The sequence below is a fragment of the Xenopus tropicalis genome, chromosome 5 (assembly GCF_000004195.4).
Source record: "Xenopus tropicalis strain Nigerian chromosome 5, UCB_Xtro_10.0, whole genome shotgun sequence".
Classification (NCBI taxonomy): Eukaryota; Metazoa; Chordata; class Amphibia; order Anura; family Pipidae; genus Xenopus; species Xenopus tropicalis.
In genome coordinates this window covers 77,106,875-77,122,181 of record NC_030681.2, presented here as the reverse complement: position 1 = coordinate 77,122,181, position 15,307 = coordinate 77,106,875, and the positions used below count along the sequence as shown (strand labels likewise).

At 38.0% G+C, this 15,307-nt stretch overlaps 1 protein-coding gene across 2 annotated transcripts; it reads left to right on the top strand.

Annotated features, from left to right (window-relative positions):
• Positions 1-1,036: 1,036 nt before the first annotated feature.
• On the top strand, positions 1,037-14,762 carry rpf2 (ribosome production factor 2 homolog). Of its 2 annotated transcripts, none has more exon segments than NM_001008430.3 (10): positions 1,037-1,145; positions 1,348-1,480; positions 3,069-3,106; positions 4,924-4,963; positions 5,169-5,250; positions 7,907-7,983; positions 9,543-9,642; positions 10,190-10,292; positions 10,583-10,727; positions 11,829-14,762. In NM_001008430.3, coding segments are annotated over 10 exon segments (927 nt in total). In that variant the 5' UTR covers positions 1,037-1,122; the 3' UTR covers positions 12,015-14,762.
• Positions 14,763-15,307: the final 545 nt, after the last annotated feature.

Sequence of the window (15,307 nt, the reverse complement as noted above, 5' to 3'; positions counted from 1 at the left end):
GAACCCTGGCAATTGCAAACGTGCTTGTGTTTTTAGGTTTACATATTCTATAAAGACAATAAATATGATGATTTTAGCTTTCCTTAAACTAACTCCCTAAATACCTTTTACTTACTCAATTGCACCAGGAAGATGCAAAATGAAAGCACTTCCAATTCCACTACAAGAAATACTAAAAGCCAGATAATGGTGGGAAGGAAACTTTTTGTCACCCACACTGGAAATTAAGCACAAGCGCAATCAAATGTTGTTCACCTAAGAAGCTTACAGTGAATTTCTGCTTAAAGGAGACATATTGCATAAATGGAAAAAACCCTAATTTTGTAAGCAATTACGATATATGGTGCTGGTTTCACTTTGGCCTTAAATTGAATACTGTCTGCAAAAATGGCCCCATTATTGGAGCTCTGTATAGATCCTCTCAGGTCTCTGTCAGTGTTTCAAATGAAGGGTTGGCGTGTCCTAATGGTCTCTGCCAGAAGCACAGTAGGAGGGGGAGAGCCAATCACAGCCCTGCAGTCATAAAAACAAAGACATGCTTCAGTTCCCTATCAGGTCAGCCTAGCGCTGCTGATTGGTTCCTATCCTACAGTGCAAGGGCTCCCCTGCACATCCAGAGAATTTAGCCAGCAGGAAGTGGAACAGATGAGCGGGACTAGTAGGGTTCTGCAATAATATCTCAATAAATCAGTAGGAAACATAATGCTTCTATGTTTAGCGGAGTTTAATTCACTGGTACATTCTTAATTTTTATATATGCCTCTCATATAACACTCACCCTCTCAGGGCTGCCCCACCAAATACTCCCAGTGACCCCACCAACCCTCTCAGGGCTGCCCCACCCAATTCTCCCAGCGGCCCCACCAACCCTCTCAGGGCTGCCCCACCCAATACTCGCAACACACATGAGAGAGACTCCGCAGAGCTCTGTATCTATGACCCACACGGTACCTCACCGGCTCGGCGTAACATGGACTCGCGCCTTTAGCTAGAACTTATATACACCACGTGACGATGACGCCGTGCGTCCCTTGCCAATGACGTCACCGGGGGCCGAATCGGCAGTAGAAACTAGCAGCTACCGGAACTAGAACTCCACGTGGGTTTGGCGATCTGCGAAAAATGTCTGGACTGGATCGTGTGGTGTAAGTTGGAATTTGGTTGGAGTAAATCAGTATGGGATTTTCACAAAATGGGAAAGGTACATGATTTATAGAGGAAATCAGACCCAGATAACACACCTCTCTCTCTCTCCCAGACACACGTAGGGGTTTATTTACGTGTTTACATTGCAGTGATTATGCATCGTTATTTATTAATGGTACTTGTTTATATCTTCATCACCAGCAAACCGAAAACAAAGAGGTCAAAGAGATTTCAGGAACACAGGGAGCCTAAGCTCAACGAGAATATCAAAAATGCCATGCTCATCAAAGGAGGCAATGCTAATAATACAGTCACACAAGCACTAAAAGATATTGTAAGTACACGTTATACTCGGCTTTCTTATGTCAGTGCCATTTAGGTTGCACCTCTATATAGTATTCTTCTGCAAATATAGCCCCTTTTAATGTAATGGTATTATTGCTTATTATGTATGTATGGGTAGCCCAGTGCCTCTGTGCCATCCCATGAAAGGGTGCTGAAGGTGTTCCTTAATGCTGCTAACTAGTTCTGTATTACCCTTGCGCATAGCATATTATTCATAAAGAGGAGTGGGGGCAGAAGAACACAGAGGCCGTACTATGGCATGGCTAGGATAAAGGTTATTGTACTAAAGGTAGAAAAAGGAAAGAGTAAATCTTGCATATCCAGGTGTCAAATTTTAGTTTGTGATCACTGTAAGCCTTATTTTGAAGCTTAGGTGTTGACTATGGAAAACCTGGGTGAATGGATTTTGAGAACAACTGACCTAGTTGCATGTAAAGCTGGTCATACATGTAAAGAAGATCTATTCAGCAATGTTCATAATTGCTGCTATGCAGAAAATCAGAATGAGAATTGCATGAACACACAGATGTAGCTCTCAATCCAACAAAAAACTCCAACCTGCCCAGTTGACGTCTGGCAGATTTTTGGATAGATAGGCCAGTCAGAGGGCCCCATACTACCCATACTGACCTTAAAGGAACAGTTCAGTGTAAAAATGAAACTGGATAAAATGGATAGATTGCACAAAATAAAAAAAATATTTGCAATATTGTTAGCCAAAAATGTCATCTGCAAAGACTTGAGTAGCAGATGCCTGACATAATAGCCAAACAGTACTTCCTGCTTTTAGCTCTCTAACCTCTTAGTCAGTGACTTTAGGGGAGCCACATGGGACATAACTGTTCAGTTAGTTTGTGAGCATGCAGGTCAGCTTCATATGCAAACTAACTAAACAGTTATGTCCCATGTGCCCCCCCCCCTCAAGTCACTGATTGGTTACTGACTGCTAACAGCTTAGAGAGTTGTAAAGGAGGAAGTAATGTTATGGCCATTATGTTAGACCTCTGCTCACTCCAGCCTTTATAGATTACATTTCTGCCTAACTAACTAGCTATATTGATAACATTTTTTATTTTGCACAGTCTATCTATTTTACCCAGTTTAATTTTTACACTAAACTGCTCTTTTAGGGCTCCTAGAGGCAAATATGTAGAGGCTATAGACTACTGCATAGGGAGCAACCACATTTTTCTCCCTTTGAGACAATAGTGGAAGCATAGAACAGTATTTTTTTTGCTTAAGGATTAGAGGTAGTATTACAACTCCTATTTGAAATTGACAATGATCTGGAAGGTGTAGTATGGCCATCTGTTTTTACCAAACATGCTATAAAGTTTATATGGTTTTTTTTTTTTGTTTGTTTTGGTTTTTTTTTAATGTATACATATAACCACTTACAGGTCAAACATTAATATCGCTTTTACTGACTATTATGTTTGAGAACTAGTTCTCTAGATTTTATGTTTCCTGGTTGCATTTTAGTTTGCATGATCCCAAGTTTCCTTTCAGTACAAATACAAAAAGCGTTAATATTACGTGTTGAACTGTCCTTGTAACTGGAATTCTTACTCTTTCAGTATGCTATAAAAAAACCATATGCTGTACTCTATAAAAAGTAAGTGTTCCTGTTTATTTTGTGTTTTATAATTCTGTATGATGGTCCTTTGTAAGGCTGATGTCCCATGGAGAGATTTAGTCTCCTGCAATAGATCTCTGCTACTGCGGGCAACTTTTCTTTCCAAAATGCCCTTCCGCCGGCAACAATACAGACCACTGGTGGAAAAAAACTGGTTTTCTCAGGGGGAGATCCTGTAAGTTTTCTCAGGGGAGATCCTGTAAATTTGGGGGTTAGGATTGTGAGCCAGTTATCGGTTTAGATTTAATTTTGCACTTTGCTTTATGCAGTTTATGCAATTTAATAACTGTTTTCTCATATAGGAAGAAAGATTTGACTTCTGGGGATCTTGTTGATCCTCTTGCTTTGAGTACTGCTTGCCTAGTGTATGTTAGGCTAATCAGGGCAAATACCAAGGGGCTATAGTCTATATAGTTTTTCTTTGTTTTTTACCACTGTCTTGGAAAGCAAGAGCCTTTTTCTTGCTGTCAGGTGACAGTTTAGACATGGAAATACAACCTAATGTTTCTTTTTCTAAGACACCCCATTTTAATATCAATTAGAGGTAGCAGTACTTTTAGATTCTTATTATATTCTAACTTAGTCATATTTAACCTGCAGCCCTCCAGAATTTTCTAGACTATAACTGACATTCCATGCTGCCTCAAGGCTTTTGGGGCTGATATGGAGCTAGAATTCAGCATAATCTATTTAAACTAAACGTGCTATACCGTGTATATGATTGTTTCTGTTGTTCTGACATTCTTTATGTCACAATAAAGGGGATGGACTTAACCTATTTATAACAGCGTAGGATCCCATATTTGGATGCAGACATATAAGTTCTTTATAATTTTTCGCCAGATAGTAGTTCGGGAGGCCTGTCTGAGGGCTCCATACACGGGCAGATAAGCTGCTGAGTCTGTCTTAGGGCTGTGGCACACGGGGAGATTAGTCGCCTGCGACAAATCTCCCTTGTCGTGGGCGACTAATCTTCCCGATATGACATCCCACCGGTGAGAATGTAAATTTACAGAATCAGCAGCTGAAATCTGTCCGTGCATAACCACCTTTAGTCTAATCGCATATAAGTTACAGCCTTGGCAAAAGTGCTTCATTTTGCTTTATAGACAAGATATCTCCTCCATGTGTCTGAACACAGGCTGACTCCATGGCTGTCAGTGTAGACATACTGGGGAGCAGATGAGCATTTTCTTACAGGAGCAAATTGGCTTCTCTCTGCTCTTCATGTGCCATTAGCTTAGGATCAAAGTCACTGTTCCTAAACACAAAGCTTGATTAAACACACTCTAAACAAATGACTTGTAAACATCATTGTCTTGCTGTTTGAATTTCCTATGACTTGTTAGGGCTGTGACACACGGGGAGATTAGTCGCTCGCAACAAATCTCCCTTGTCGCGGGTGACTAATCTCCCTGAAATGCCGTCCCACCCTTGTCGCCCACGACAAATCTCCCCTTTAAGGTTAAGTGTCACACAAAGCGTTCTTTATGTCAGCAAAGAAAAAATTTTGCCAGTCTGCTTCAGTTGACCCATGTTCAGTTAGCACTCAAAGCCATTTCATCTGTCTGTACACTGGGTGGATTTCATCCTAAAAAATGCACTTTTACATGGATTGAAGCGGGGAAAAAAATGATATGTTAAATGGCATATGATGACAGAATTTCTTTAAAATTGATACTTGGTTATCCTTATAGCATATAAAAATGTATATATTGTGTCAACAACCTATAAAACACAAGCAACTTATTTTGTCTTTTTTAAAATCATAATATAATATACATATTTTCTTTAAGGAAAAATATGACCAGACCATTTGAGGATCAGACCTCACTGGTAAGCTGAAAAATGTTCATTATTCCTTTCCCTTTTCCCTCAATGTAGGTAGGCTGGTCTGTATTTTCTGAATAACTTTACAATAAACTGCTGGATAGGTCACTTGTCTGCTTAAATAGATGATGATGTGTTGTAAGTTTACTTTGACTAAATTGTCTCGTACTTCACTAAAGATTTTTTTTTTTTTTTTTAAATGTTTCTCTAGGAGTTTTTTGCAAAGAAATCAGACTGTTCCTTGTTCATATTTGGTTCTCATAACAAAAAGCGGCCAAATGACCTTATTTTTGGTAAGTTATAGTGTATGTGGGTTGGAAAGTAAATACAAAAAAATAATTTACCTGTATTTTTATATTACCTGCTAATGTTTTGTATAACATACTATTCCTTGCAACTAGGTCAGCAGACAGCATGTTACTGGTGGGCTGATTTTTAAAATGAATATCTAATTGGTTGCTATGTTTTATTACACCTTGAGTGGACATTACATTACCCCCATTGTGTACTACTGTATGGTTGCTTTTATTTTATGACTTTATGAAATTCTAACACTAAGAAACATTTGAAGGTTTAATATACCTTTATTCTTTTTATATGGACCATGATGAAATTTATTTTTTTCTTTCTGCTAATTTTTTGTGAAGATGTTTAAGGTCAAGAAAAGCTAAATTCACTTGGGGTTTCAAATTTATGTGCACCCCCCAGTGGAGAGACTGTGCTTACATTTTTTTTTTTTTTTTCCAACAAGTTTTTATTGAAAACAAAGCATTGGCATTAATACAGGCAAGATATCATACATATATTACATCACGGTTCAACTTACATTTACACATTCATGAGATAATGACAATAAGTTTTTCCAAGTAGTGCTCGCCTTGGATACAACGGTGTAGATGTTAGTCTTTCCCTCTGGTTCATGGGGTAACCTACTGGGTTTGCAGAGTAGGGAGTACTTGGGTTACCCTGGTACCCTGTGATTCAGCTCGGTTATACCTATGTTTTATTTAGCTTTGTCAGGCAGTGTGTGCTTCCCAGCTCCCCCAGATATTGGTATAAGTGACATTTTTCCCTTTCCTGCATAGAGAATGCTTTTCTTGCAGACATACCTCATTCATGGCATTCAGCCATGAGTCATAGGACGGGGCTGTCTGCCCTTTCCAGTTCAGGGTTAGTTGTCTACGGGCTTGGAATAACGCCTTAGTTATAAGAGTTTTTAGACCTTGGTTTAACTCTAGGCTGGAGGTTATGCCCAGGATGCATACTTTTGGGGACGGGGTGATATCTGAGTTTGTCACCGCATTCAGCTTGTTAAGGATCGAGGCCCAGTAGGTAGTTAGCGTTGGGCAGGACCAGAGGGTATGCAAGAGGGTTCCAGTCTCCGCCTGACATCTAAGGCATAGCGGGGAGGATTCTGGGTAAATTTTTTGCAGTTTCGCGGGGGTGTAGTAGGCCCAGTGGATAAGGTAGAGCTGCAACATCTCATGCCTACAGTTAATGGACACAGTTTTTGGGGAGGCCAGCACCTCCTTCCATTGATCATCCAGTATAGGACCTAGGTCCTCCTCCCAGGATTCCCTGCATTTCATGGTAGTCAGTTTTTGCCTCGCATCCATAATATATTTGTATAGGGTAGAGATCTTACACTTTTTATGACCCGCTCTTATAAGTGATAGAAGTGGGTCTTCAAGGGTGGCCAGAAGGGACCTTTTGTGCAGGCGTTTAAGGGTGGTATGCACCCTGTGATACAGTAACCATTGGGAAGCTGGAAGGGACTGTGCTTACATTTTAGTTGGCATGCCCATCACTATCACACTTGTTAATATGTATCCTTCCATGTAGAATAAAAATTGTTCCCAGAAATTATATGGTAATAATCTGTGAATCTGTCTTCTGTTCTCAGTTTTGCCACACTCATTTTTTTTAGTTTCAGACTAATGTATTGGAAAATCAAAGACCTGAATTGTTCTTGATTTGGTGTGGATATATCGGTTTACAATTTACATTTGTATCATTCACTGCCTCACTGTACAATCTAATGTTTCTATCATGTACTATCAGTTGTACTGGCTGATACATTATATAGCTTTAAGAAGGGGCTGGATGGATTCTTAGCAAGTGAGGGAATACAGGGTTATGGGAGATAGCTCTTAGTACAAGTTGATCCAGGGACTAGTCCGATTGCCATCTTGGAGTCAGGAAGAAATTTTTTCCCCTCTGCAGCAAATTAGAGAGGCTTCAGATGGGGTTTTTTGCCTTCCTCTGGATCAACTTGTAGTTAGGCAGGTTATATATAGGCATTATGGTTGAACGTGATGGACGTATGTCTTTTTTCAACCCAACTTACTATGTTACTATGTTACAAACTAGGGTCTGTTTATCCAGAATGTCTGTTAAAGGAACAGTAACACCAAAAAATGAAAGTGTTCTAAAGTAATTGAAATATAATGTACTGTTGCCCTGCAATGGTAAAACTGGGGTGTTTGGTTCAGGAACATTACTATAGTTTATATAAATACGCTGCTGTGTAGCCTTGGGGGCAGCCGTTCAAGCAGGGAAAAAGGAGAAAAAGCACAGGTTACATAGCAGATAACAGATAAGACACAATTGTATTCTACAGGGTTTATCTGTTAGCTGCTATATAACCTGTGCCTTTTATTCTTTTGAATGGCTGCCCCATGTCTACACACCAGGGTTTATATAAACTCTAGTAATGTTTCTGAAGCAAACACACAACTTTTACCAGTTCAGGGCAGCAGTATATTATAGTTTAATTTCTTTAAAATATATACATTTTTTGGTGTTAATGTTCCTTTAATGGGACACTGTTAGAACATACAAACTGTGTTCATAGTGCCCTAGTCAGGACCCTTGTGCAAAAAGGCTGAAGTTCTAGCCACAGTTAGAAATTATAGCAATATGTACTAACTAACTTTTTCATTTTGCCAGGTCGAATGTATGATTATCATGTTCTGGATATGATTGAGTTGGGGGTGGAAAAGTATGTTTCATTAAAGGAAATTAAGGTATGTTTTAAAATAGTTATCTTTCTCATTCCCTTTACATTCATTATGTAAATCCTTAAAGGGGTTGTTCACCTTTGTACAACATTCACAATCACATTAACATTTCATATTGATAGAACATTCTTTACCATATAAATAGTTAACAAAAATGTGCTGCTGCTGTTGCCCGTGTCTTCTGTGAGTCTGACACTGCTTTCTGACAGAGTTCTGCAAATCTAAAATAACAGTATGTTTGCCTATGCTATTGCAAAGGAGGAAATTAACCTATGACCTTTAGATTTATGCAATTTGTTGAGTGCACAAGCAACCAATGGGCTGGCCCAATAGGAAAAAAGTAAGGTCAAAGCCTGGAAATTATGATGTAAGCATTACGAAGTTCTCAGTGTGTCAGCTTGAAACAGGCCACTCCAATCCCTTTAGAAAACTGATCAGAGAGACAGAAGGACAGATTTAACGGGTATAAAAAGTTGCATTTACAGTGGCCTTTTTACTTTTTTTTTTTTTATATAGAAAATGGATTTTCTAACATTGTTGGTAGTTAAATAAGATTTGAACATTGAAGGTGAACAACCCCTTTAATCCAAAAATCACTCCTGTACTCCACTGCACTCCACACTCGATTTTAGTTTGCTGAATACTAAAACCTTATTAGTGGGCACCTTAAACGTGGCAGTATTTGTATACTATGATTCAGACAACGTAAAAATATGTTGAGCTGAAGTGGTGGCAGTTTTCACCATGTGAGAGATTAGTCTCCTCTGTGTTACTTCTAGTCTCCACTATGTTACTTCTGCCAGTACAAATATGGTAGACTAGCCTATGGCAAGAGATTACTATCACTTGGGGAGGGGTGCCTAACATTTGGCACCCCTTGTGATTTAGCCTTTCCTTCTCCTTTAAGAAATATTGCTCCAAATGATAGAAAGATCACCGGAAAACCCCAAGTCCCAAGCTTTCTGGTTAATCTATTCCATACCTTTACTGTATATGGTTTATTCCAAGACAGTCTTACACTATGTACATTTTAAAGGAGAAGGAATATTATTTTGGCATTTTACTCCCAATAGATTAGCCACAGCTAGAATGTTTGCCATACATGAGTAAAGAGCCCTAGAAGCTTCCCTTCATTTGTTTAAGATAGCAGCTACCATTTTAGCTTGGTCTCTGTAGCTTCCTGCTACATCTCTAGCTGTTGGTAGCTCAGATTACACATTCTGATGGATGGAAGGGCTTTGTTTTATGAATTCTTATGGGAGGGGGGGAGCAGGAGAAGGGAGAGAGCTGCGCAGACTCAGGCCCTGGGAATAAAGAATTTTTCTGAGAGAGGAAGTCAGATACCCAAGAACATGTCCACAAAAAACGAGACAAGAAATCCTGTGTTTCTTTTAATAGAGTGCAACTTTTCTGTGAGTGCGTATGGCTGTATTTACATACACCTTTCTGATAAAGCTTACTTAGTTTTTACCTTTCCTTCTCTTTTAATGTGGTTTATTTATCGAGGTTCTAAAATGAATCCGTTAATGAACTTTCTGATGTTATAGCAACTCAATTTTTTGCAGAACTGCAAGTGTCCTGAAGGTACCAAACCACTACTTATATTTGCTGGAGATGCCTTTGAAATGAGTGAAGACTATAGACGGCTGAAAAGTTTATTTATAGGTATGCTATATACCTTGAGGGATTTTTACAGTATCCGATTGTAATAAAATGTCCAAACCCTGCATGGTGGTGTAGTGGTGCAAAAGTTGTTGATGTAAACCAAATTGCATACACAGTAATGTCCACTACAAGCCCTCTGACCTGATTATCTGTAAGAAGCCTTAGTAGCGGTGCACCCAGCATAGCCTCTTATCTTATATTGGTCTCACCAATGTGGTTTGACATCTTGGCATGTTTTGGCATCATTGCCCATATGTCATACTTTGATTCCATTGCTCTGTGGTTGGAGATAATCGGTTCAAAAGTTGCCCCACCCCATGAGTACAGATCTGCAGCATCATCACAGCAGGAAGTGATAGGTCCTGCAACTCTCCTGCTTTTAACATGACTGGGCTTTGTAATAAATTAATATGGCATATCCTTCACAAACAACTCATTCTAAGTAATCTAAAATAATTTGTTGTTCTTGCTGATATTCCAGTTTTAATTTATACTGGTGGCTCAAGGTGACACTTTGATTTGCGATTTGCTATGTTTTTATTTTTAGATTTCTTCCGAGGACCTACTGTGTCTGGTGTTCGTCTGGCTGGCCTGGAACATGTCTTGCATTTTACAGCAGTTGATGGAAAGGTTTTTATGCGTAGCTACAAGTAAGGCTTGTATATATATTTTTTTTTTTTTCAAGAAGGCAAAGTGCCTGCCTAAAGACTAGTGTGTTGGGTATTGCTCCGTAATTTCTGTACTCACAGTGTAGTCCGGAAATGCTGGAATTATTATTATTATTATTAACATTTATAAAGCGCCAACATATTCCGCAGCGCTGTACAATAAGTATGCTGGTATCTTAATAGTAATAGGTTACAAGTTGAGATTTCCACTTCTGTGCCACAATGTAGAGAAGTATGAAAAATGAATAACACAAATCCCCATTTTCTTTTAGGGTGCTAATGAAGAAATCTGGATGCAGGACACCAAGAATTGAACTTGAAGAAATGGGACCCTCGTTTGACTTTGTGGTCAGGAGGACTCATCTGGCTTCTGATGACTTGTTCAAACTTTCCCTCAAACAACCCAAAGCCCTGAAGGTATTTTGTTCAGTGCAGCGCATTGACCATTTAATCAGTATTAACAATTACTTAAAAACAGTCCGTGCCATTCCTTTAAAGGAGAACTAAATCTTAACTAAAGAAATAGGCTGGAAATGTTGTACATTGTGTTTTTGTACCAGCCCAAGGCAGCCACAGCCCTTTAGCAGGGAAGATCTCTGTCCCCAGAGATGCCCCCAGTAACTCCCTATCTTTTTTTTTTTTTTCTGCTGATTCAACATGCTCTGTCAGTTACTGAGCTTAGGCATCCACTCACAATATATTGTATATACAGAATAGAAATGTCACAATATAAGGTTGGCTAGTTAATAATACAGATTATTAGTACAATTAGCATTACAACCTAATAATCGGGCCTGTAGTATCACCTTCTATGACAGGCCAACCTCATATTCTGCTTGATTATCTGTGAGGACCCCTAAGCTTAGCTTCTCAACAGCTGCCCAGAGTACTGAGCATGTGAGTGTTGCAGACACTTCTAACAGATTGCAGTATGGTGACCCCCTGTGACAACTTTGAAGACCTGAAACATTACTTCTGTAAAGATGCCAATCCTTTAGGCTGCTTCAATAAGTTCAGTATATAAAATATGGCATTTGTAGCCATATTCATGTTTAGTTTTTAGTTCTCTTTTAAATGCTTTTCTTTTCAAAACTGTTCAAAACCTAAAAGCCATTATTTTCTTCCCCTAACCTTATGGGCACCCTTACAAACATCCCCCACCCCCTAAATTGAATGAAGCACATACTAACCTGAAATGGTAATATATAATATGATTTAACTTCCCTGTTTGTGCTTATATGATTGTTAAAATGTCATGTCTAACCAAAAAGAGAAAATCGATAAATAAGAAATTTAAAAAAAACCTAAACTTCACTTCTCTAGTGCATCAACCATTTGACACACTAGAGAAGTGTAAGGTGGCCATACACCTGAAGATCCACTTTTGGTGAGCTAATTTGTCTAATTAGAAGTGGTTACTACCACTTAGGATTTTTTTTTAAACATTCTGCTCTGTAGTGTTAAGCATTTGGTTCCTATGATTGAATTTTTTTTAATAAGACTTCTCTTTATAAACAGGCAAAGAAGAAAAAGAACATATCTCATGATGCTTTTGGTACCAAATTTGGGCGCATCCATATGCAAAAGCAAGATCTTAGTAAATTGCAGACAAGAAAAATGAAAGGCCTGAAAAAGAGACCATCTGACACAATGGAAGCAGAAGATGAACCCATAACAAGCACTAAGAAAGTTAAGCAGAATTAGTGGAATCTTGCAGTGTTTGTAAACTAGTTAAGGCAGGAACAGACCATGCTAAAAGACTGCTGGTTTTGGTGGCTGCATCCTGTAAAAGACTTTTATTATGCCTGTATAACCAGATATCAAAAAAACTGGACTACCCTACTATATCTAATGTGGTTTAAAGATTTTAGGCCCAACCCCGTCCATTAAATTTAATCATGTTTCTGGTTTCTCGAGAGACTACATTTTGAAGAGGTTGGAAAGTTTTGGGAAAAACATCTTGCAAGGGTTTTATGCAGCTGTACCAGATCATGTACATCTGTTTGCTGTAATAAAACATACTTATTATTTGCAACACCATGGTTCACCATAACTGTCCTCCGTATACCCCCTTATATTTTTTTATCATGGCAGTGAAAACTAAACATCAACAAGAATGTGTATTTAAAATGACAGAATTACATTTTTGAATTTTGTTGGCTTTCCGGTAAATTATTACATGAAACAAATAATTTTTCAGCACATGGTATAACCCACACTGTGGCGCTTACCAGCTATTAGAAGCTCACTTGTACTAGCGCTTGGTCTGACCCACACACTAGTAATGACCAGCGCTAGAAACAATAAAAAAAACAAAATTATTTGTACACAAAAGGGAGGTCGAATATGATTGCTAGCACACAGTTTCTATTTACAAAAAAAAGTTTTAGTACCTCACTTAGCTTTCATCTCATGGAAGTAAATACCTTTCTAAATTTAATAGATAAAATATTCTGTACTGTTTTTAATACAAATGTTACTCTTCAGTTCTCGGCAACTGTCTTTCCTTATGCAGCCTTGTGTTGGATCTGATTTTGATGGACAGGTAGGTTGGATACATTGGTGGGTGCTCCCTTTGCCTAGGCTAAGTATTAGGCCTAACTTGTAGTCTGCACATCACTTGTTGAGAAATAGCAGGTGTAATTGCCACAGTCCATATGGTACGTTTTAATTGGATTTAGAAGCCCAGTCAAAGTTGTTCATTCATGTCCACACATAGCAGTGCTACTACTTTGCCACTTATCATCATAGGCTGAGTAGGGTATTTTATTAATGCAAACAGCTTTTCATTATGCAATATTTAAATTCTAATTAAATTTAACTTGGTTAATAGGCAGATCAAGTTCCTGTAAGTAGAGCATGCTTTATGAACAAACAAATGCTGTTATATGTATGCGATTTTATTTTATTCCTATAGTTTCCAGCTCACTAACTTTTTACTTTATTTGCTATCCAACTCTTTGGTATCTGATTATTATTTTAACATTAAAATATATTTAGCATATTTAATTCTACTATTAAGAGTTTCAAAAGAGTACATGTGTTGGCTGCCTTGGTCTAGGACCTAAAGAGCATTACTGCTTTGAGGGTTACAATTTGGTACAGGTAGGGGATCCCTTATCAGGAAACCCGTTATCTAAAAAGTTCTGAATTACGGAAAGGCCATCTCCCATAGACTCCATGATAAGCAAATAATTCAAATTTTAAAAAATGATTTCCTTTTTCTCTGTAATTATGAAACAGTACCTTGTACTTGATCCCAACTAAGATATAATTAATCCTTATTCTAGGCAAAACCATCCTATTGGGTTTATTCTAAATTTAAATTATTTTTAGCATGGTGGTATAGTATGGAGATCCAAATTACGGAAAGATCCCGTATCTCGAAAACCCCAGGTCCCAAGCATTCTGGATAACAGGTCCCATACCTGTACTACTAGTTGTTTTGCAGCAGGCCCAAACTGGCATTCTGTCGATTCTGGTAAATGCCAATGTAATAAAAATTGAAATAATCTGTCTTTTCAAGGTATAAGGAATATTTATAACCTCAGAATTTGTGTTCCACTATTTTTCTTCCAAATCAATCACTCAGCATTGGTTTTATGCATCATTAAATGAAGAGGTATTTGCTGCCTTCATGAAACTATACAATAGGGAGATATACTAATATGGATCTTGAATTTAAGAAGCAATATATGTTTCTGGCTTTTAGTTTTTTTTCCCTTTGGTGGGGGGAATGTTATGTGTCTGTAATGGCTGTGATTAGATGGATTGGGCCTAGCTCAATACCTAAAAGGTCCTTGCCTATAATGTACACATCAGGTCCATGACTACAGATATCAAAGCAAACAGAACACAATTACAATGAACCAAAACTCAGAATAGTCCGCCAGCAAAACATCACAGGTAATCTGGCCTGGTGAAGGTATAAACTTAATCTGTTACAGGGTTTAACTCTTGCAAAGCAGACATGAAGATACAAGTATATATACCTAATCAATATATAAAGTTTTACATTTTACATACTGTTCTTAAAATTGTTTTAAAAGGAAGCAGCTCATTATCATGATCCTGTTGCTTGTTTTGCAACAGAAAAGGTAATGGGATATAATTAGATAAGAAGCAGAACTGAATTAGGATATTGTTTATTCGGTTAGTAGTCACTGAATTGTTTACTTTCCATTGGAAACAGACATCTGCTCCTGCTTCTTCTACCAGAACCAATTTTGCATTAGCTGATAATGCATTTATTTTTAGCCAAGAGTGGAAGCATCAGATGATGGTATTCCATATTTTTTCAATTTCATTTTTTCAGACCTATGGAAAGTAATGGCAGTTGTAATACAGTAGCTAAACTGGATTATCTTCCTTTTATGTGTATACCTGTCATCATAATCTGATTTTGTGTCTATTTGTGGTTTTGCTGTCTTTAAATAAACACTTGTACATAGATAAGATGATGTTTATGTACCAAGATTTGAACTAAAACAGTTGAATATACAGTGCCCTCTAATGTTTGGGACAAAGACACATTTTTCCCCCTCTGCTGAGAAAATTTTAAATCAAACAATTCAGATGTGATTAAAGTGCACATTCCAGACTTTAAATTAAAGTTATTTGCATGCACTTTAGTTTCACCATGTAGACATTACAACACTTTTTATATCGTCCCCTCATTTCAGGGCACCATTATGTTTTGGACAGACCTCACCAGATGCAGAGTATCTTCCCTGGGGATGCTCTGTCAAGCCTCTTATGTTCTATTCTTGTTTTTCAACCTCATAATAGCTTACTTGACTTTCGAAGGCACAGCTTTTCTCCACATGTTGAAAAATGGCAACTACAGATTCCAAGTGGTAGAAGCAGCCTCGGCATCTTATCTCTGCACTAATAAAACAATGCAATACTAGCAATACTAATCACAAATACATGTGAAGCCATTTGTCCCAAACGTTATGTGCCCTGAAATGAGGGGGGCTATGTATAAAAAAATGTTC

Coding starts and splice junctions, on each gene's coding strand:
- rpf2 (XM_012962908.3), top strand. CDS start 1,424: ATGCTCATCAAAGGAGGCAATGCTAATAATACAGTCACACAAGCACTA. Junction 7,984..9,542: donor TTTCATTAAAGGAAATTAAG/GTATGTTTTAAA, acceptor AATTTTTTGCAG/AACTGCAAGTGTCCTGAAGG. Junction 10,293..10,582: donor GTTTTTATGCGTAGCTACAA/GTAAGGCTTGTA, acceptor ATTTTCTTTTAG/GGTGCTAATGAAGAAATCTG.